This window comes from Canis lupus, chromosome 16 (assembly GCF_003254725.2).
Source record: "Canis lupus dingo isolate Sandy chromosome 16, ASM325472v2, whole genome shotgun sequence".
Taxonomy (NCBI): domain Eukaryota; kingdom Metazoa; phylum Chordata; class Mammalia; order Carnivora; family Canidae; genus Canis; species Canis lupus.
The window spans coordinates 25,994,953-26,016,507 of NC_064258.1; the positions used below are offsets into that span (position 1 = coordinate 25,994,953).

Here is a 21,555-nt window from a genome sequence, read left to right on the forward strand (position 1 = left end):
ATTATGGCACTCCTCCTGCTACTATAGCAAGGAAGAATAAGAAAGGTTCTACAGAGTTGGTCCCATGTGCCTATAGTGAACAGTGGAATCAGTGGAATCATTTCCCATATACTGAGACAGGCAATGTTAACAATCCTGAGAAGCAGAGGGCCTCTGGCAATTTCATGGTTGTGGTAAGAGTATATAGCTACAGATGGCGTGAGGACTACTCTTGCTACTGGTCAGATCCCGATTCTCTTTAGGCCAGTTTGGGTTATTTCTGGGAGATAACGGTAGCCACCAAAGAGTATAAGATGGATGAGGGCTAGCTATCACTTCACAATCATGCTGTGGGATTATAGTGAAAGAAAGTCTTAGACTAAGTTCTTCCTCACATTTGGACATTTACTAAATAAACACTTATTGTTAGCAAGTAGGCATAAAACAATGGGATGAATTCTAGCTTTCTGTCCTTAAAGCTCATGAAACCATATCTGTATTAAATCCTGTCTCTTGACAGGATTCTGTTATCATAGGACTGCTCTGTATTACATAACCAAAACCTCCTATCCTAAAGCCAGTCACAGGACCATAGAGAGATCAAGCCTCAAGCACTTGCTCTCCCTTAGAGAAAAGGTTGCACAGCTAGTTAGGTGTTCAAGCAAAAGTAAGGGGGTGTCTCTGCGATATTCTAGCTAAACTGTACCTATTGAATGTCACTAATCTATGAGAATCCATTGTTCTAATTCCTAAAGCCTCTAATATTGATGACAGAGATAAACTTTATGTAGTATTATTCGCGCATTAATATGACTCAGTATTTTCAAAGCATTTTTCCTAGTACCTGACATAAAGTTAATCTGTTCAGTTTAAATAAAATCAGAAGCTAGTAACCACCCTAAACTGTGCCAGCCTACAATGCCAGGGGTGTGAGCTCCAGAACACAGCAGCTGACTGTTCTAAAATGTCATTTTAACTAAGCACAAATAATATCACACTGTTGAGGCTGATGTAATTTTAAGTAAATTATAGAATCCATGGAGGTGCTAGCAGCCTGAATAAAATTTGCAGATGACCAAGGATCAGGTGCATTGAGTTGCATCTCAGTAGACAAGGATGGAAGCTAGGTATGGACATGGCTCCGTGCATGCACCCTTCACACACATAATGCCACAGAAGTCCCCCTGAAAGTCTAGAGAGAAGGATGAACCTGACAAGATGAAAATTGCTTGAAAGTGACTAAGTTGATGTTCTCTGCTCCACAGCTTTAGAAAAAAATGCAATAAGAGCTCTAGCATGTAAACTTGTTTAAGTCCTTTCAGGTTCTATAGTGGGATCCATCACTACCTTCGGGCTGCGCTCACCGCCATGGGATACTCTGCATTCTCTGCTCCAATATCCCTAACCTTAAGGCTATGCGTTTTAGCAGCTTGTAATTCTAATTCCATCGCCCTGAATCTGATGTTTTAATCCCTTTATTGAGTTTTAGGTGGGAAGTGACTATTTATATTCTTCATGCCCTGAAACATTCTCCCCAAATAAATCCTCAATGCCCCTTATCTCTATGGTAATCAGTGAGTATGCCCCCTCCCGGTGACAGCAGCTGTGTCTAAACCACCCATCTGTTGTCTTTCTGGGGCTCTGCCACATTCTGCTTCATGCCCACTTGCAAGTGTATCACATTTCTATTTAGAAACATTCCACCTGCCCTGGTTATTTTTGGCTACTTATCAGTGTGCACATCTTTGGCAATCAATGGAACTGTTGAACTGTCCTGCCGGGAGGGTGCCCACCAGGTAGACTGTGTCGGCGACAGGTAAAGATCATAACAATGGGTGGATGCCTTGATGCCTTCCCCCCTAAGGACTGGGGCTGGTGGTGAGGTGGCAGGATGTCTTAGTCCCTTCTGGCTGCTATAACAGAATACCATCAACTCAGAGGCTTATCCACAACAGAAGTATATTTCTCACAGTTCCAGAGACTGCAAATCCAAGATCAGGGTGCCAGCATATTGGGTTCTGGTGAGAACTCTCTGCTGGGATGTTGTTTCCCCTTATATCCTCACATGATGGAGAGTGCCAGAGAGGCTGAGAGAGCTCTCTGGGGTTTCTTGTGTTTTGATTGAGGTATGATTGACATATAGCATTATTTGTCAAGTATACAGCATAATGATTTGATATTTATATCGTTAATCTTAAGAAGAAAACTGCCAGTTATTTTACCAGTAAAAGATGTGTTTATTCCGGAATAGCAAAGAATTGCAATCCAGAACAAGAAATCTACAGCAAAACCATAGGCAAAGCCACAGAACAAAGGAAGATACCTCTTTTATAGAGAAAAGAGGGGAGGGGCAGCCCCAGTGGCCCAGCGGTTTAGCGCCGCCTTTGCCTTCGGTCTAGGGCATGATCCTGGAGACCCGTGATTGAGTCCCACATCGGGCTCCCTGCATGGAGCCTGCTTCTCCCTCTGCCTGTGTCTCTGCCTCTCTCTCTCTCTCTTTCTGTGTGTGTCTGTCATGAATACATAAAATTTTTATTTAAAAAAAAAAAAAAAGAGAAAAGGGGGAAGTTGAGAGGGCTGTTTTAAATAAAAAGCCCATTGGAGTAAACTGGGAGTTCAAAATACAGTGGCTTCTCCTTGGCTGAGTTATGACTGTCTCTCATTGGCTGGGCTATTGCTAGGGGAGGAAGAAACCTTTTTCTCCCTCCTGCTGGGATAGTAAAGTAGCATCCACCTGCAAGTCCCTCTTTTCCCATTGGATTTGCAATTGAAGAACAGTGATAGGGCATGGAAGCTCCCCCTGCTGGCTTCCCAATTCCATTCTAAATGAAGTTTCCTTTTATCAATTTTCACAACATATATTGCAAAATGATCACAATAAGTCTGGTTACCCTCTATCACCATACATAGATACAGTTTTTTTTCTCATCATGAGACTTTTAAGGTTCAGTCTTAGCAACTTTCAAATACGCAACAGTGTTATCAACTGTAGTCAACATGCTGTACATTATATGCCTGTTATTTATTTATTTTATAGCTGGTAGTTTGTGCCTTTTGATCCCCTTCACCCATTTCATTCACCCTTCACCTCCCAGTCATCCTCCCTCTGGCAACCACCAATCTGTATCCATGAGTGTGGGTTTGTTTTCTAGATTCCATATATAAATGAAATCATGTGGTATTTGTCTTTCTGTGTCTGACTTATTTCACATGCATAATGCCCTCAAGATTCATCCATGTTGTCACAAATGACAAGATTTCATTCTTTTGAGTGCCAAATAATATTCCAATGTGTGTGTGTGTGTGTGTGTGTGTGTGTATCTTCAGCCATTTATGGATTCTTAGGTTGTTTCCATATCTTGGCTATTGTAAATAATACTGCAGTGAATATAGGGATACATACATCTTTACAAGTTAGCTTTTTCATTTTTTTTGGATAAATATCCAGAAGTAGAATTGCTGAATTGTATGATAGTTCTATTTTTATTTATTTATTTTTGTTTGTTTTGGCAAGCGGGGGAGGGGAGGAGGATTCCATATTGTTTTTCATAGTGGCTACTCCAATTTATATTCTTACCAACATTCCCACCAGCACAAGGGTTCTTTTTTCTCCAAATCATCACCAACACTTGTTATTTCTTGTCTTTTTGATAATAGCCTTTCTAACAAGTGTGAGGTGACATCTCATTGTAGTTTTGATTAGCATTTCTCTAACGATTAGTGATGTTGAGCATCTTTTCATGTGTCTGTAGTTCATCTGTATGTCTTCTTTGGAAAAAGGTCGATTCAGATCCTCTTCCCATTTTTTACTAATTGCTGGGGTCCTTTTTTTATTAGAGCACTAATCCCACTTATGAGGGCTTTGACTTCCTGACTTGATTACTTCCCAAAGCTTCCACCTCCTAATACCATCACATTTAAGGTTAGGATGTCAACATGAATGTTGGGGGACATAGACATTGTCAATAACACACAGGAAAAGAAGGGAATGGGAAATGTAAGTGTTGGGAACTCTGGTCACATATCATCAGAATAGAAGTTCACATGAGTTTGTGAGTATACACAGAGCTTTGTTGTTGTTTTGTTTTGAGGTGAAATTTTGTGAAAGGTGAAATTAAATGGACTCATTTATGTGAGTAGGTTTTTAAATGGAGCCAAAAGACCACCAAAAAAGGTGGGTCTTATGTATGTCTTCACGGGGGAGTGGGCAGCAGGGGGGAACCATGAACTTTTGAACTGGTCCAAATGGCAAATATCCCAAGGACTCTGCAGAAACAACTGCGTCTTGCTAAGTAACAGGTAACAGACTTTTGCTTAGTGACAGTCCTAGCAACCAATTATGTTTAGCCAAGATTAGTTTTCTGCCTCCAACACACCAATCAAAATTCTTTGTAAGCAAGGGTACAGGCATTCCCTTTCTGTCTTTAAAAACCCTTTATGCTCCTTACCGGAGATTATTTGGTTGCTACCAAAATCTGTGCTCCCCTAATTGCAATTCTAAGACTCCAAATAAGTGCTTCTGTTTTATTTTAATTTTTCCTCTTTCCTTGGTGCATATTTCCATAACATATAATTTCCATTTAAAAATTTACAATTCAGTGATATTTAATGCAATCTTACTGCTGTACAACCACTGTCTCTATCCAGTTGAAAAATATTTTCATCATCTTCAAAGAATCTCCCATATCCATTAAGCAGTCACTTCTTATTCCTCCTTCCCCACAGCACCCAGCAAACAGCACTCAGCATTCTGTCTCTATAGATTTACCTATTCTGGACATTTCATATAAATGGAATCATGCAGTATGTGTCTTCTTTCATTTAACATAATGTTCTCAAAGCTCATTCATGTTGCAGCATTTATCAGAACCTCATTCCTTTTTATGAATGAGTATTATTCCATTGTGTGTATAAACCACATTTTGCTTACCTCACTCATTTTGTGGACCTTTGGATTATTTCCACATTTTGGCTATTGTGAGTTAGGCTACTATGAAATTCCATGTATGAATATCTGCTTAAGTACCTCTTTTTAATTCTTTTAGGATATATACCGATAAGTGGAATTGCTGGGTCAAGTGGTAATTCTGTGTTTCACTTTTTGAGGACCCTCCATATTGTTTTCCACAGAAGCTGAAACATTTTCCATTCCTACCAGCAGTGTAAAGGGTTCCCATTTTTTTCCACATCCTTTTCAACAGTTGTTATTTTCTTTTTTAATTTTATTATAACCATCCTAGTGAGTGTGAAGTGGTATCTCACTATGGTTTTAAGTTACTGTTTTAGCATGCTGGTGTTTTCCCAAATTCCTGTATTGAAATCTTAATCCCCAATGAGATGTTATTTGGAGATAGGGCCTTCCATAGATAATTAGGTCATGAGATTGGAGCCTCCACCATGAAATGACACTGCAAGATGATATCTGTCTACAAATCAGGAGAGGGCCCTTACCAGAAATCAACCACACTGGTACCCTGATCTCGGACTTGCCAGCCTCATAGCTTTCCAGAGTGAGTAAGGGTAGATTCCCTGGGAGGAACAGATGATTTTAAAGTATACCTAACTGGGATCCCTGGGTGGCTCAGAGGTTTGGAACCTGCCTTCTGCCCAGGGTGTGATTCTGGAGTCCTGGGATCAAATCCCACATCAGGCTCCCTGCATGGAGCCTGCTTCTCCCTCTGCCTGTGTCTCTGCCTCTCTCTCTCTGTGTCTCTCATGAAAAAATAAATAAAATATTAAAAAAATAATAAAATAAAGTATGCCTAACTGCTCTGGAAGGGCAAATGAAGACTTTTTTCCCTGGATCCTCTGAATTTTTCTCCTTGGGTTACCACATGCCAGCAGTCAGAGGGCTGAGCTCTCCTTCTCAGGGTAAAGTATAGCAGCAGAGAAAGATGGTTAATGTCTAGGGTATTCTGGAGTGGGTGGGTGACATGATTTTCTGGTAGAGGACAGTGAAATGGCAGTGCCACAGACCTCTGTGGACTCGGGTGAAATCATAGCTCTCTCCAGTGACTGGAAGCGATGCAGAGAATAGGTTCTTATGAGCCTCACAGGGACGGCAGGAATTTCAGTTTCTTAACTTCCTAGTGCTAAACAAATTATGTCATTTGCTTTTCCTGTTTAATTAAACTTCCTTTTCCGACACAGTGGTGTAAAGAAGGAAAAATTCTTCCTCTACCCTCAAGGTCTTCCAGCTGGACTAAGAATTACATTTGCATGAGACAGATCAACAGGAGAAAAAACAAAGTTGTATTCCATGTGCACCGAGGCCCAATAATGAAATTGAGACCTAAAGAAAGGACCAAGGCAGGCAGTTTTTATACTTTCCAGAGACAATAAATTTGTGACGGATCGACAGGACAAAGAAAACTTAATTTGGGGGGTTTCAATTTGTGAGAAATTCTAAACAGAATTTGGGCTGGGATAGGCAATTTGTAAAATGTAACAAGCCTTGTTTATACAGCCTTCTTGGCTGTACATTTCCCATGTCTTGTGATAAGTATATCTCTACCTCCTGGTGCAAGGAGGGTACCTTTCCCATGGGAGACATATTTATTGCTTTCAGGAGACAGAGGAGGGTCTGAATGTCCTTGCACAGACTGTCTCTTGTACAACTTTTATTGGAAGCAATCAGGATGCCAAAGTGGCACATTTCGGGCCACCCTGCTCTTAGCCCCCACAGTGGCCAGAGAAATAGTAAGCTATGCACTAGATGTCCCCATAGCTTGGGTGGGGGATTGCTCCTACAGAATGAGGATAAATTCCCCTAATGTTACCAGTTTCTTCTTTCTACAGAGGCCCTAGGGTAGAGGTTACATAAGATAACCATCCTGCCCCTCCCTTCCTCTGTGGCTAATGCAGAGGCAGCTGTGCTGAGTGCACCCAATGTCCTAGGGGGATGTTCCATGCATTAGAAAAAGACACTGTGTGAGGAAGCCAAATCCCAGATGCATTTACAAATCTTTCCAATAAACTGAGGCTAAGGTGCTATTCTTCTGGAAGAGTTTAAAAAGCAAGAAAAATCTCAAAGGAGGGAAAAATTAGGTACCCTGGGACATCTTCCTTTTAAAGAAGAGTGAGAAACTGGTTCATACCCTGAAGCAGAGTGTTTAAACTTGAACGATTCCTATACCCACTGCTGTAAAGCAAACATGGGGCAACCAGAAACAAAGGCAAATCCTGTTGGGTTGTTCATCTAAAAAGCAATGGGCTAATGACCCTTAGCAATGCTACATTATGCAATTAGAAAGATAGAAAGCAAACTCCCTTAATTTGAACGCTACACATTTTGTTCACCCCCTGCAATGATTCCAGACCTCGTTTTTGCTGAACTCATCTGTCTGCTGCTCTTGAGCCATGAAATTATTTGTCATTTCTCTCTAGTGAACTGTTAATGGGGAGCACTAAAATTCAATTTAAAAGTGGGAGTTACTACATAGTGCTATTGTTGATGATGGATTATGGAATTTAAAGAAATGTCCACATCATAATTTTTTTAAGGTTATAAACTAGATGAAAGAAATGGCCTCTGTAATATGCTGATACAAAAGAAGCCAAACATGTTCTTGAGAAAATAGTTATTAATGAGACTTCATCATCATCACCTCATGGACAATCCTATCATCTAATTTCAAAGACTCATTTGCCAAACTCATCCCCAAGAATCCACTGGGTCTAGGTTGATGAAGTTTTGGAATATAGGTGAGGTCTGGAGCCGATGACCAAGAAAGAATTCTTGAGACAGTTTTGGTGCAAAATGGTGGTTTTATTAAACCACAAGGGACAGGACCCGTGGGCAAGAAGAGGTGCTGCCCCGGGGCTTGTGAGGAGTCGCTGATTATATACCTGGGAGTTGGGTGTGGTAGGGAAAAGAGAGATTTCAAAAGAATTTTCATATGCTAAGGAGGACCTATAAAGTACTGAGGGCCTTGTCATTGTCAAGTTAAAGATTGTTTTTCCTTCTAGCAAGGCAGTAACATTAAGACAATTGGAAGCTTCCTGAGGAATGTCACACATCCCACCCTGGGCAGGAGTCATTTGTGGGATATCAACTGTGCTCTGTCCATCTCAGATGGGATTATTGACAGCCAAACTCTTGTGGAAGAAACTTCTAGATGTTTGCCAACTATTTTTCCCTCCCTTCTTGGCCACAGCTCGATTACATTTCTCAAATCCCACTCTTGCCTGGTGTGGTCATGTGACTGGATGTGGGACAAGGCACATGATTAGAAGTGATATGCACCACTTCCAAGCCCTGCTCATAAATGCTTTTGATTCAATATGCCCCATGAATTTTTTTTTCCCCCACACTCTCTTCCTTAGAAACCATGTGTAAAAGACAAGGCCAAGTTAGAAGAGAAGGAGTCAAGCCTCTGAACAATCAAACAGAAAATATTCACTCATCAGATCCATACTTTTGGGTTTTACATGAGTGAGAAATAACCTCCTACTGAAGGAAGCCACTAGATTTTGAAATTTATCTATCATACCAATGACAAATATTCCTTTCCTTTCTCTGGCTTAATTGACAAGTAGTTTTAAAAAGTGGTCTAGAACATAGGCTTTGGTGTCATCTGAGTCTGAATCCCTGCTCTGCCAATCTTGGCTGTGCAAACTTGGGCAAGTTTTTTAACCTTTCTGAGGCTCTGTTGTGGGACCCAAGGAATTTAACAAAAATTCCCTACCCCTGGACAAGCAGAGCAGGACTAACTCCATTTTGTGTTACACCCACCATCTTCTGTATGACCCCCCACATGACCTGATTATTGCTTAAGGCACTCCCCCACCCTAGTCAAGCCACTGAGCACACCCTTACCGGAAACTGGCTCCTAAGAATGTAAACCCGCCTTTTGCCCACCAAACCTGCAAGCCAATTCTGACCAGAGTGATAAGCTGGTTCAAACGGTCACTATAGGGTAAATTGTAATTCAATTGGCCACCTGCGTGTGGACCGACATGACTGTGCAACTTTCTGTGTGTGTTACAATCTCATTGGTCACTGGCCCCTATAAAACTGCTACACCTCTTAGCCTCGGGGTCCAAGTCCCTGCTCTGCTGTGTCGGGTATACTTAGACCCAAGCTCAAGCTTGTTAATAAACCCTCATGTACTTGCATCAGTGGCAGCTCCTTGGTGGTTTCTCGGATACATAATCTTGGGCACAACACTGTTCTCTCATCTGTGAAAGGATGATGACAAGGTCCACTGTTGGTACCAATTCCAGTGGGTTTTTTTTCCTTTCCCACACCAATTCTTGGACATCAGCTGGGAGTCTCACAATTTAACTCAATTTCGACACTGTTTCCTAGAGTTAGCATCAGATTAAGGGCTTAGCCCCACAAGGCTGCCTCCACTTCAGATGCCAGCCACAAGTCCAGGTTGTTACTTGTGCTTCTGATGGATTGGTTATAAATCTGAGGTTCCCAGAATCCCTTTTTTGGGTTCAATGAATTTGCTAGATCAGCTCATAGAACTCAGGGAATTCATTTACTCACTAGAAATGTGCTTGTTTATTGCAAAGGACATTAAAGGATATGAATCAACAGATGAAGAGATACACAGGGCAAAATATGAAGAAAGGGCATGGAGCTTCCCTACTCTCTCCAAGCCACTCTCCTTGCACGTCCATGTGTTCATCAACCCAGAAGCTTTTTGAACCCTCTCTTTTTAGGATTTTTATAGAGACTTTATTTCATAGCCATTATCAATTAAATTATTGGCCATTGGAGATCTCTTCAACCTCTAGTCTGTCTCCCTTGCTAGAGGTCAGGGGGTGGACCAGAAAGCTCCAACCCTCTAGTCACATGATTGGTTCTCCTTGCCCCTATCTTTACCAGCTGTCCAGGAAGTCAATTCATTAACATGACAAAAGATACCTTTATAGCTCTCAAGCTCTCAACAGCCAGAAATTCCAAGGGTTTTAGGAGCTCTGTACCAGAAACAGGCATGATGACCAAATTATATATTTCTTACTATAAATCAACATCATACTACCACTCATATTATTGTGAAAAGGTAATAAAATTCCATTTGTCAAGTGTTGGCAAAGAACTGGCACACAGCAGGTACTTGCTTTCCTCTTTCCCATACCAATTTACTGCACTCAAGATCTAGGTGTAACCTTGGCTCAAGTCAACTTTCCCAAGGATTAGGAACTCAGAATTTGGGAATCATTAAATGAAATTCTCCATCTACTCTAGGTATCTCTAATTCACCGAAAAAGTAGAGGCCTATAGGCTGAATTCAACTCTCAGTCATATTTTGTTTGATATGTGTTATAGTGTTAAAGGTTTTCATTTATTTTTTAAAGATTTTTAAATTAGGTGTCAATATTTAAAATTACCATGAAAATCCAATGTCTAGCTTTTCTTAAATAACTGAATCATCTGAAAGATTGGGTCCACATTCCCACCTCAGTTACAATGGAGTGACAACTAGAAAACTCCACGGAACCTTACCATGTGCCAGGCACTGTTCCAAGCATTTTGCTTATAACCTAATCTTTACAACAAACTTATGAGAGAGGAACTCTTATCAGTCCTATTCTGTAAAAGAGAAAAGTGAAGCAGGAAAAGTTTAAATAACTTACAGTCATGACAATTAGAAGTGGTACAGATCAGATTCAAAGTCAGGCATTTCAGCTGCGGGGCAGTACTCTAAAAAACTGCTCCACCACAACACTTCTCACATAAACCAGACCAGCTTATAAACATTAGGTGCATGTGCAATATTCACTTCTGCTAAGTCATTTCAGTGGGCAACTTGCAGGAAAAGCTACACAGAAATTCATTTTCTAAAATTAATTCCTGAGGAAATACTGCATAGGACTTTAGTGACTTGGTGGATCAAAGTTAATTGGCCATGACTTTGGTCAGGTACTGAGAGCACCAATGAATCAGAGAGAAAGCCTGATTCAGACAAAAGGAAATATCTGCCAGATGCCTCCTTTTTCCAGCTCCATAGGAAGAAATAAACTGCACTGCTGCAAATACGCAGATTCTTTTATCCTGCAATAATTAGGAGGTAGTTTCTGAACTAATTTATTTATGTCCCATTCCCCCACCACTTCCAGTTAAACCACTAGCTATGTTCTCAACAGAGAGGGGGAAAAAAAAGTCAAGTGCCCATGAGAAAGCTTTATTTGGTGTAGTGAATATCCTAAACCCCTGCAAGGCAGATGATATTAATAATATCATTATTGAGCTACTAGAGGTTCTGAAGTACCAGAAGGTTAACTGACTTCTCCAGGCTCACATTGCCCGGGCATCCTGGCCCCTGCCCAATCTTCTGGCACTGTATCTCCAAGATCCTAATAATAATCCCTAAATTAGTGTGCTGATGATGGAACTGTTTATTTTTCAAAACTGAAAAACATTTTGTTTGATTTTGAATCTCAGAGCAACTCTATTGCATAGGTAAAACCAACTTATCCAGTTTTTGTCATGGTAAAACCTGACCCTAAGAGAGATTATTAACTTGCTACTGGTCACAAAGCAGAAAGTAATAGAGAAATAACTAATGATTCCAACTCTGATTTCCACTCTGATTCCAATTCCCATGAGTATTCGATTACATTAAAGTTGCCATGTTCTACTTTCTTCTGAGAGTCTAGACTTCTGGAGCTGTTTCGTGGACTGAGCTCAAAGGGGGTTTATCAGAAACTATCCCGAAGTCAAGAAAAAGAGTCTATCTTCTAGGTGGGTAGTCTGAAAATGCACAAGTTCAGGGTATCTGGAAATAGGAAGTAGGAAGGAAGTGTCAAAAATTAGAAAAGCTGATAAATGGTTCCAAACTTGAAACATTGGAGAAAAATTAAAAAGTCAGGATGATTATATAAACAGCCTCCAAAAAGCAAGCAGAATTGAGGAAAGTGCAAGGTATAAATTAGGTTTGCATTGGCTGCATGTGACAGAAACCCAACCACAGTGATTCATCCAAATGTGAATATATTTTTCTTATGTAACAAGTAAACTGGAAATTGGAAGTCCAGGGCTCCTGTTGTGATCACTCTCGGATTCATTAGCTTCTTGCACCTCCATCCCTAGCATGTGGCTTTCATGCTCATGCCTGGAATGGGGGATGGCATCCACTGTCCTTGAAGGAAGAAGGTAAAGGGCTAAAGAGACAAAACAGCTGAGTCCATCTCCTTTTAAAGGACATTTCCTGAAGTTTCCCATGCCTTCCCAACTTTTGGTTGCCTCTCACTGGCTTCAGTTGTCACATGACCACTCCTGGCTATAAGAAAGTAAGCTGAGTTTTGGGGCTTGGTTTTGAGATTATCACATGAACAGATTTTGGCTCTGTATCCTGTATCTAACAGTATAACTGGATTAGTCAGCATCCAACAGGGAAAAGATGGCACATCCAAGTGAAAATATTAAGACCATAACCAGATTGCACACAATACTATGGCTAGATCTAGACCATCCTGAAGAACTGATACAGTAACCTGAGACTAGTGCCAGATCATCCTTAGGTATAAAGGGATGAAGAGGGAGTGACAGAAGAACCAGGAAGGGCTGGAGTAAGTAGAGAATGCCACCTTGAAAGGAGTCTATCTTCATTAAAGAATACAACCAGCCCAGGGCAAACTCAGAAAAAGAGAAGAGACTAAGAACCTGTACTTATTTTCCACCCTCCCTTTGAAATCTGCCAAAGCTCCCTATTGGCCAGACCAAATAGAAGCCAGAGGACAAACCTTTTGATGTTGTCCATGTAGGTCAGTATCCTGAGGCTGATATATCAGGACAGAGAATGGAGGAGAAAGGATCTAGAGGGGCAGATGAAGATATCTGTCATAGTTATCCTAAGGTGGAAGAGGAAAATGAGTATTAAGTTAACCACTAACAGTATCTGTCAAATACAGAGAGGTTCAAGATCCAGCTGGGGAAGTATTTGGAGAATCTTAATTCTAGGTAATATGTGCTGAGAACAGTTTGCAAGTAAGCTTTGAATGCTTTCTTAAAACAGAAATGCCATTGAGACACTTTTCTTAATGTTAGAGTTGCTCTTAAGAGGACAGGACCATCTCTACCTGATGCTTTCTGCTTTACCTCCCAGGAGAGGTGCCCTGATTTTTCTTAGAGTCCAACTCCCTTAGTGCCAGAGTAGTGCTCAGTCTTGGCCAATGAGGAGCATTTGGAGAGGAGTTTCTGTGAATAACTCATTAACACAGATGAGATATCCCAGAATTTTTACCCTCACATTTTAGGATTTCCTCTTCTTGTCTCTTTCCTATTTGATGTTTCTGCCTTTTGGGGCAGTGGAGGGGGTGGGGTTGTTTGCCATCAGCAATGACTGATAACAAGCAAGTCCACTGGGGAGAGAAAATGAATCACAGAGAGGGCTGAAGAAGGGGCTCAGCTAAACAAGAGGGCCGCTGTCCACACTGGGGGAAACATGTTACACAAATTTTCATCCTACTTCTTCATAAGTCATTGTGCTAAAAAGGATTTATTGCAAAATTCCTGTCATGTCCTCCCTAAAATATGATCGAATTTACATACACTTGATTGACCAGCACCTCTCCCAATGAAGATATAAGGAAAGATGGAAATGCCAGCCCATTTGTGCACTCCCAGGGTCATTGAGCATTCAACCAGGACCCCGATCTGACTCTCGATTGTCAGCTGCTCAGGGATAATTGAGCTGGAATAATAATTGAGAATTCATTATTACCAAACTCACAGGAAGCAGATTTATAATCAAACAAAATCCTTTCTGTATCTAGAATTCCTGAATGGGACATCTCCCAAACCTTTCACCTTTGCTCTCACCCTTTTGTTGCCTCTGCTTGGGGCACCATTATTCCTGCCCTCTACCTGTCTCTTAACTAAACTCCTCTTGTCCTGCAACTTAAGAATCACTTCTGCAGGGAGGCTTTGCTTCACAATGTCCTGGAGGCATCAGGCACTCCTAGGTGAGTCACTCACTACCCTCTAATTACCTGCTTCAAGGGCATTTTCCTCAGCAGGCTGTATGCACCTTTCATTCTGTATTGCTTGGTTCAGATATAGCACTGGGATATATTAGATATTGAATAAATATTTGCTGGGATTTATCACTTGGGATTTATCACTTGAATTTGAAATTGCTTGGGGAGCATGAAATACGTAATATACACTATTGGGTTGTCCTGTGGAATGTTTCCTCCCAGCCTTGAGGATGGTGCCTGTTCTGATGCTTGAGGAGTCAGCAGGCAATGCTGGAAAGACATGGACAAACTCTTGCTGAGCTTCATGCACTGTCCCATCCTCCTGTAGTGAACTGGGAACTCTTCTATCTCTTGCCTGTGTTCTGAAGGGGGAAGTAGAGCAACACTTGCAGTTATTCCTCCATGTGCCAGAATAAGAAAGGACTCTGGCATAGATGTTTATGTATGAGAGTGTGTGTGTATGTGTGTGTGTGTGTGTGTGTGTGTGTCTATTTGGACCCACATGTGGTGCTGATAAGGAGGCGTTGGAGAGTGGGGCATGGTCAAACGGTCCCTGCACATCTCTGACTATGCCAGAAGTACATGTGTGAATGATGCAGGAAGCCTGGTGGTTAACATGGACTCATCGTAGCCCAGTTGTTTTCCTGGCTTCCTCTCAGTAAACAGCAGGATTTTCCAACTCTGTGAATGGTCATAGTTGTTATGCTAATAAACCCTTTATTCGTCTGCTTTCCAGAAGAGACAGGGGCGCTGAGTACTCTGTGAATTCCTTTCATCTCTGACACAGATGTCATCCACTTAATCATGTGATATGGATTAGACAAATAGGCTAGGCATTTATTTATTTCTACTTTGTTCTGGATCTTAATCATGTCACATAGGAAGCAATTGATAGGCATCAAATAAGTACAAATGTAATACATTTTCATGATACTTGGGACACCAGTAGAGACCTACTCTCTTTTGTTAACACTTCAGCCCCTTTTCTTCTCCATGGGGACCCTTGAGACTATTATAAGCACCTTGTCCTGTAGCCCCTTTTCTACTTCCTGTACCACTGCTGATACCTTTAGCTGACCTGCTTGCTGGGTATGCAATTACCTACAAACCTGTGACATGATGAAAATATGAAATTACAGTTTTATCTTACCTTAGTTATATTTTAGCATACTTGATTATATTTGAGAACATCCAGATGGATTTTAGGATATCTTATTAAAAACACACCTTCACAATTATTAGATATATTTTTTCCTTGACCTTGAATGTGGGGAAAGATGTGACTTGAACCTGTTAAGTGCTATGTATTCAAAAAATGAGGCATGCATGCTTATGTGGGTGCACATACAATTGCACAAGGATAGAGTATTTCCAGTAACTTATGTTACATAGGATTATATTCATTAGGATTTCTGTGTGTAGATTTCTATGGCACCTTTAAAGTTAGTTGGAATTCCTAAATACTCACGTGTAGTGTACACTGATACTGAATATTCACAACTTAACTGTTTTGTTACACCCTGTCTGCTACTACCCGTTCATCCTCCCAGGCCCCATCCAAGAATGGACTCCAGCCCCTAACTGATGCTCCTCTTACTTGATTTTGCCTTTATGCTTTATCTATTTCACCCCAGGAAAACCTGTTCCAACAGATTTCCCTTATTTTCTATTTGCTACATTGGGTAATTTATTATTTCCCTATAGAATAGTATTTATGTATTTACACATCTTATGCCCCAACTAATTATAAAGGTTAACACTTATTGAGCACTTTCCCTGTATTAATTCATTTGATTCCCCCTATAACTCTAAACATATGCATTATCATTATCCCCATTTTATCAGTTACTGTATTAGATGTTAGGCACTGCGTTATAGATTCCTGGGTGGGGCCAGGAGCTTGCAGTTTTCCAGCTATAGCTATATCCAAAGCACTTCCTGTAGGTGCCAGACACATAGCTCCTGCCTGATATATATGCTTGTTAACTGAGTAATTTGGATTTCATGATTATATATGATAGATAATTTTTAAACTACCATAAGAAGAATCTTGTTGTCATAGATGTAATGTTAAGCTAATAGGCAATTCTAAGACAACACATACCCTTTGAGATCTGTTTTTTTTCCTACTGAGGAGGATTAGACAGCCACAAAGCCCAGCTCACCTAGCAGAATGCTGCCTTGGGGACTCTTCCTCCATGAAAAGTTGGATTTGGGAAGAAGAATCCACTTTTATTTATTTGTTTGTTTGTTTGTTCTTTAGGGAGGGAGTGGGGAGGAGAACACAGAGCGTGACAGAGAGAATCTTAAACAGGGCGTTGAGCTGGGCTTGGGGGGGGGGTTCAATCTCCTGACTTTGAGATCGTGACCTGAGCTGAAGCAGTCAAGAGTCCATGACCTCTTAACTGATTGAGCCATTCAGGAGCCCCAGGAATCCACTTTTAAATCAAACTGCCCACATCCTGCTGTTTTGTTTTCTAATTGCATATTGACTCCAGCACAGTGAATGTCAGGAGGCCTCTGTTGGGCCAGGCAGCTTGCTACTGAGAATCTTCTCCCTGGGGTCTGACCCAATTGGTCAAAGGCTGTTACAGGCTTTAATGTCCTTAAGGTCAAAAGATGTGTTTCTGTCAAAATCTTTAGTGGAGGCAAAGGTATTATTTCTAGGTAGAGTTTCATAATCTCTCCAGGGTTCGGAAGCATAGCTTTGGTATTATTTCTGCTTATTGGAAAAAAAATTACATGAGGTCCCAGATCCAGAATATACAAACAAATATATATTTTAGTCTTGGTTTTAATACACTCTTACATTCCTCAACCGAAACTCATGAAATATGTATGCATCAAATGAACGCTTTGTCATAGAATTTATAAAACTGGAGAGAGTCTAGTTATCAAAACTTCTCATTTTGCTTAATTAAATAAAGGCTTTATAGGTTATGACTTGTCCAGAGCTACAATTATATAGCTAGGCAGTGTCAAGAATGGATAATAGAATTCAGGCCTTATAATTTCTGTTCCAGAATTATTTTCTCAATATTCAGATACACTTAACTGCTTATAGAGTATTCCATCCCTACTACATTTTTTTTTCATCCCTACTACATTTAAAATATATTTCAATTAGGGAAATTCTGATGCAAAGAGACGGTCTTTGAAACACAATCTGTGAGACAATGAGATAAATTGAAGCATGTCTCTAACATAAACTACATATATTGTTATATAGCCCGAGGACTGGTTCATTACAGAATTGGCATTCTGTTTGTGAGTTATGGAAAAACAAAAGAAATACATAGAAGGCTTTGAATATGGCACCAGAATGAAATAGCTCAGTAAAATTTAAGCAGATGCCCACTGATTGCTTCTGACTTGCAAGCATCATTTTCTTGCTCCTGACTTTGCTTTGCTTTGTTCTTTCTTTAGAGGCAGCTCTTGGACCAATAGGTGTATTTGGAAACTCCAGAAGCATCACGATCTTATCCAAAATGTAAGTATCAATGGATGGACAAAATGGAGATTGTATAGTCTGCTAAATGAAGCTGCAGATAGTGCAGAGAGGCAATCCCCATTTATGTTCTACCTGCTAAAACGTCGAATAGAGACCAGACCAGGCTATAACTAGAAGATAGGACGTCATCAATATATTTTCTGTAAAGGACAGGCTGTTATTTTTCCATGAATTGCAAAAACAAAACAAGAGCATAGAGGTCAAGTGCATTGGATTTCAAACAGGAAAGGCTACTTTGAAACCTTTAAAAGGAATTTTTTTTTTTCCCACAGCGAAAACTGTTTATGTATACCTGGGAAGGTCATACATAAGAAGCAATGTTTCTTAAACAACTACACAGGGTGATTCAGGGGCAGAGGGGAGGGGAAGGTTTACAAGAGATTTTTTTTTTTAAGTGTAGTTGACATACAATATGATGACCGTTTCAAGTTCACAATATTAATGTACATTAGGAAGTCATACCATCATAAATCTACCTACTCTGTCACCATACAAAGTTGCTACATATTATTAACTATATTCCCTGTGCTGTACTTTTCATCTCCCTTCTTATTTATTTTATAGCTGAGAGTTTGCACCTTTTAATCCCCTTCGCCTATTTCATCAGTCCTTCCTACCCCTCCCCTCTGACAAACACCGGATTGTTCTCTGTATCTATGAATCTATTTCTCCTTTGTTTTGCTTGTTCATTTCTTTTGTTTTTTAGATTCGACATATAAGTAAAGTCATACAGTATTTGCCTTTCTCTGTCTGATTTATTTCACTTAGCATAATACCTTGTAGGTATATACATGTTGTTGTAAATGGCAAGATTTCATTCTTTTTTTCATGAATGAGAGGAGAAAAAGTTTAATGCTATGTCATCTGATTTTTTTTTAAATGGAAATAGGAGTCTTTGAAATTTTCATTTACCATCATCTTAATATGAGGCCATTTAAAGTTACTTTCCCTCTTACTCTGCATTAATTATGGTATTATAATCTTAAAGACAGATTTTCCTGAATATGATAATTTTCAGAAAGATAATTTCCTTGGTTAGGAAGGAGTTATTATATTACTTAAAAAGTAATTTTGACAAGCTCAATTTACCATCATCCCATATGAAATGCCTTTTTATCCCTACCAACCCACTTCAGTGGTGCCTGGTTTCTCATCCATATAGGCTTGACTTCAGGATATGCACAAATTCTTGGCCCAATTACCGTTGGTTAGAATAGCAGGGCTATGTCCTTCCATTTAAGTGCCATGAGTATGAATCACTCATGATCAAAGTTACTTTTCTTGGACAGGTATGGTGAGGTCTGTGGACTTCACTACACACTAGAGTGCAGAAGAAAGACAATTTGCATTGGGGTGGCTTCTGAGAAGCCATTGGGATCCCTGTCTGGAGCCTTTCAACAAATTTGTGCAGAAACAAGTGTGTGCGTAAAGGAGCTCAGGAGGAAGAAAGACAGAAGCTGTGCATTGCAGCAGCAGAACTCTAAGATGCCCACCTCCTGGTGTACACATCCTGTAGAAGTCCCTCTCTTTAAGTGCGAGTGGGACTTGTGAGTACTCTGATATTTGTTCCATGACTAAATTACTAATTGGTTAACCCTGAGTTAATCAAAAGATTAGACTGGCTCCTAAAGGAGCTGGGTCCTTGCTGAACAGATAGACTCTCCTGCTGGCCTTGACAAAGTAAGCTGCTATTTGGTGAGAAAACCTATGGAGAAGGCCACATAGCAAGGACCTGAGGATGGCTTCCAGGAGATGACAGTGTTCCTTGGTTAACTGCTAGCAGGAAAGTAGGCACCTCAACCACAGCTGAAGGAAACTGAACTTAGTCACCAACAACCATGTGTACCTAGAAGAGGACGCTAAGCCTTAGATGGAACCTTGGCCTGGGCCTGGGCCTGGTGAAAATCTGTGACAATGACTGATAAAGGAAAATTTAAACTTTTCATGTTTGTGGGCCCTGTTCCTGGGCTCCCAGAAAACTATATTTTCACTTTTATCAAGGTCAGGATGACTTCACCAAACTTGAAGGCAAGGACTGACTCTGTTGCTGCCCCGAAGACACATTGTACATCTGCCTCATTAACAAATAACCTTAAAAGAGACATTTTAAACTAAAGATAAGAGTAAAAATCTTGGGGCACAGGGGTGGCTGAGTCGATTAAGTATCTGCCTTTGACTCAGGTCATGATCCTGGGGTCCTGGAATCCAGCCCCCCATCAGGCTCCCTGCTCAGTGGGAAGTCTGCTTCTCCCTCTGCCTTTCCCTGTGTGTGCTCATTCTCTCTCTCTCTCTCAAATGAATAAAATGTTTAAAAAAATGAAAAAGTAAAAATCTCTCCAAGTCCTATTCCCATACCTTTGGACCCTACAACCTTGCACATATAAAAGCATAAGTTAAAGCTTGTAATTTTCTGAAATGTCCTTTGTCACAATGATTTGTAACTCTTGATGTAACAAAAAAAAATATATATATAACCCTGTATTAAACCATCCTTCTCTGGAGCACTTTCTTCTTTGTGAAGATTACGTATCCTGGGCAGCAGCTGTCCAGCTGTCCTCACTTAGGCTCGATAAAACCCTCTTTCTTTCTTCTCTCTCTCTCTCTCTCTCTTTTTTTAATTCTAAAAGGTGTGTGTTGTGTGTCATTTTGCATTGACAGGACCCAGCTAAACCATGCTCAGAATTCTGAGCCACAGAAACTGTTATGATAAATTTGTATTGCTTGGAACACCTGGATAGCTCAGTAGGGTAAGCAGCCAACTCTTGATTTTGGCTTAGATCATGCTCTCAGTATTGTGAGATCAAGTCCCAGTGTCAGGGTGCAGGCTTGGCATAGAGTCTGCTTGAGATTCTCTCTCACCCTCTGCCTCTGCTTCTGCCTCTTCCCTGGCACTTGCACTTAACTAACTAACTAACTAACTAACTAAATAACTAAATAACTAAATAACTAAATAACTAAATAAATAAATATTGCTTTAATGAATAATATGTTTGTGGTGATGTGTAATGCAGCAATAGGAATGCAGCTTTTAGAGTTATCAGGACATTCATGACTGAAACCATGGAGGTGGGGATGTGAGATTAAATATTGAGAGTGTATACACACAGAAATGAGGAGACGGTTTGAGTGAATTCCTACAGAAGATTGATGTTTAAGGAGAAAAGAGGAAGAGAAGCTATAAAGGAGTGGCCAGCAAAAGAGGAGTAAAATCAGATGAGCATGCCTGAATGAACCATTTTCTTCCTTTTCTGGTCTTCCTACTTTTTCCTTCAAGACAGGATCTTCTACATCTTTACTCAATGCTTTGCTGGTGAGATTTGCAACAGTGAGTAAACATGGTTCATTCAACCTTACTGGACTTTCTCTCTTTTTTCAGGATTGACAAGATCACAAGCCAAGTGTCTTCTCTCCTTCCTGCCTTTCCAGGCAGCAAGCTGCCTATGATAGGAGGGAGACAGGAGAGCGTTAAAATTTTTATTCAGGAGCACCTACCTGAGTGGCTCAGTGGTTGAGAATCTGCCTTCAGCTTAGGTTGTGATCCTGGGGTCTTGGGATTGAGTCCTGCACCAGGCTCTCCACAGGGAGCCTTCCTCTCCCTCTGCCTATGTCTCTGCCTCTCTGTCTCTCATGAATAAATAAATAAAATCTTTAAAATAATTTTTTGTTATTCAGTCTGGCAATGCAACTGAAAAGAGGTGGCAATGCAGCTGAGAAAAGGTGGAAGAGGAGAATACGGGGGGATGCAGGATGGAGGGACTTCTTTCCACTAAGAAAGGAGAGATTTTGAAACTACCTGAATGCTGTTAGGAGAGAGAACAGGGTGGGAGAGGTAAATACAGCTGAGAAATTGAGAATAATTCAGGGATAATTGAGAAAGTGTAGTCTCTGAGGAGGGAGAAGGGGAAACAGAGCCATGTAATGGAGAGAGTTCTTTTTCTTGGCTTCAATTTTCTTGGTGAAGCAGAAAGTGAGCTTATCTGCCCAGAATAAGTTAAGGAGAAGATGCGGTGGAAATCATTGTCCTTTGAGAGGTGATTATGAATTATGGGCCAGTATCCAACCAGACATGACTACATAGGAAATGACCAAGAACCAGCTCTTTCTGACGGGCCCAACCTATCAATCTTTTC

General features: G+C 40.5%; 1 protein-coding gene and 1 long non-coding RNA gene across 16 annotated transcripts in view; one reads left to right on the top strand and one right to left on the bottom strand.

Moving 5' to 3' along the window:
- Positions 1-21,555, bottom strand: part of LOC118350911 (uncharacterized) — a 119,413-nt gene that overhangs the window by 80,285 nt on the left and 17,573 nt on the right. For 5 of the 15 annotated variants that reach the window (XR_004805613.2, XR_004805612.2, XR_004805610.2 and 2 more), the window contains exons 2-4: positions 14,102-14,276; positions 13,487-13,628; positions 12,679-12,750 (exon numbers count right to left, since the gene is read on the bottom strand). Coding sequence is in view for 5 of the 15 variants with exons in the window: in XM_035699725.2 (XP_035555618.2) it covers positions 12,022-12,096; positions 12,679-12,750; positions 13,487-13,628; positions 14,102-14,276 (464 nt within the window). In the remaining 10 variants the exon portion in view is untranslated. The other 10 variants (XR_004805617.2, XM_049094720.1, XR_004805618.2 and 7 more) reach the window with 10 other exon arrangements.
- The window catches only part of LOC125752624 (uncharacterized), a 29,720-nt gene continuing 25,503 nt past the window's right edge, over positions 17,339-21,555 (top strand). The window contains exon 1 of the long non-coding RNA XR_007402587.1: positions 17,339-17,404. This is a non-coding gene — a long non-coding RNA (uncharacterized LOC125752624). The remainder of the gene's footprint in view (positions 17,405-21,555) is intronic.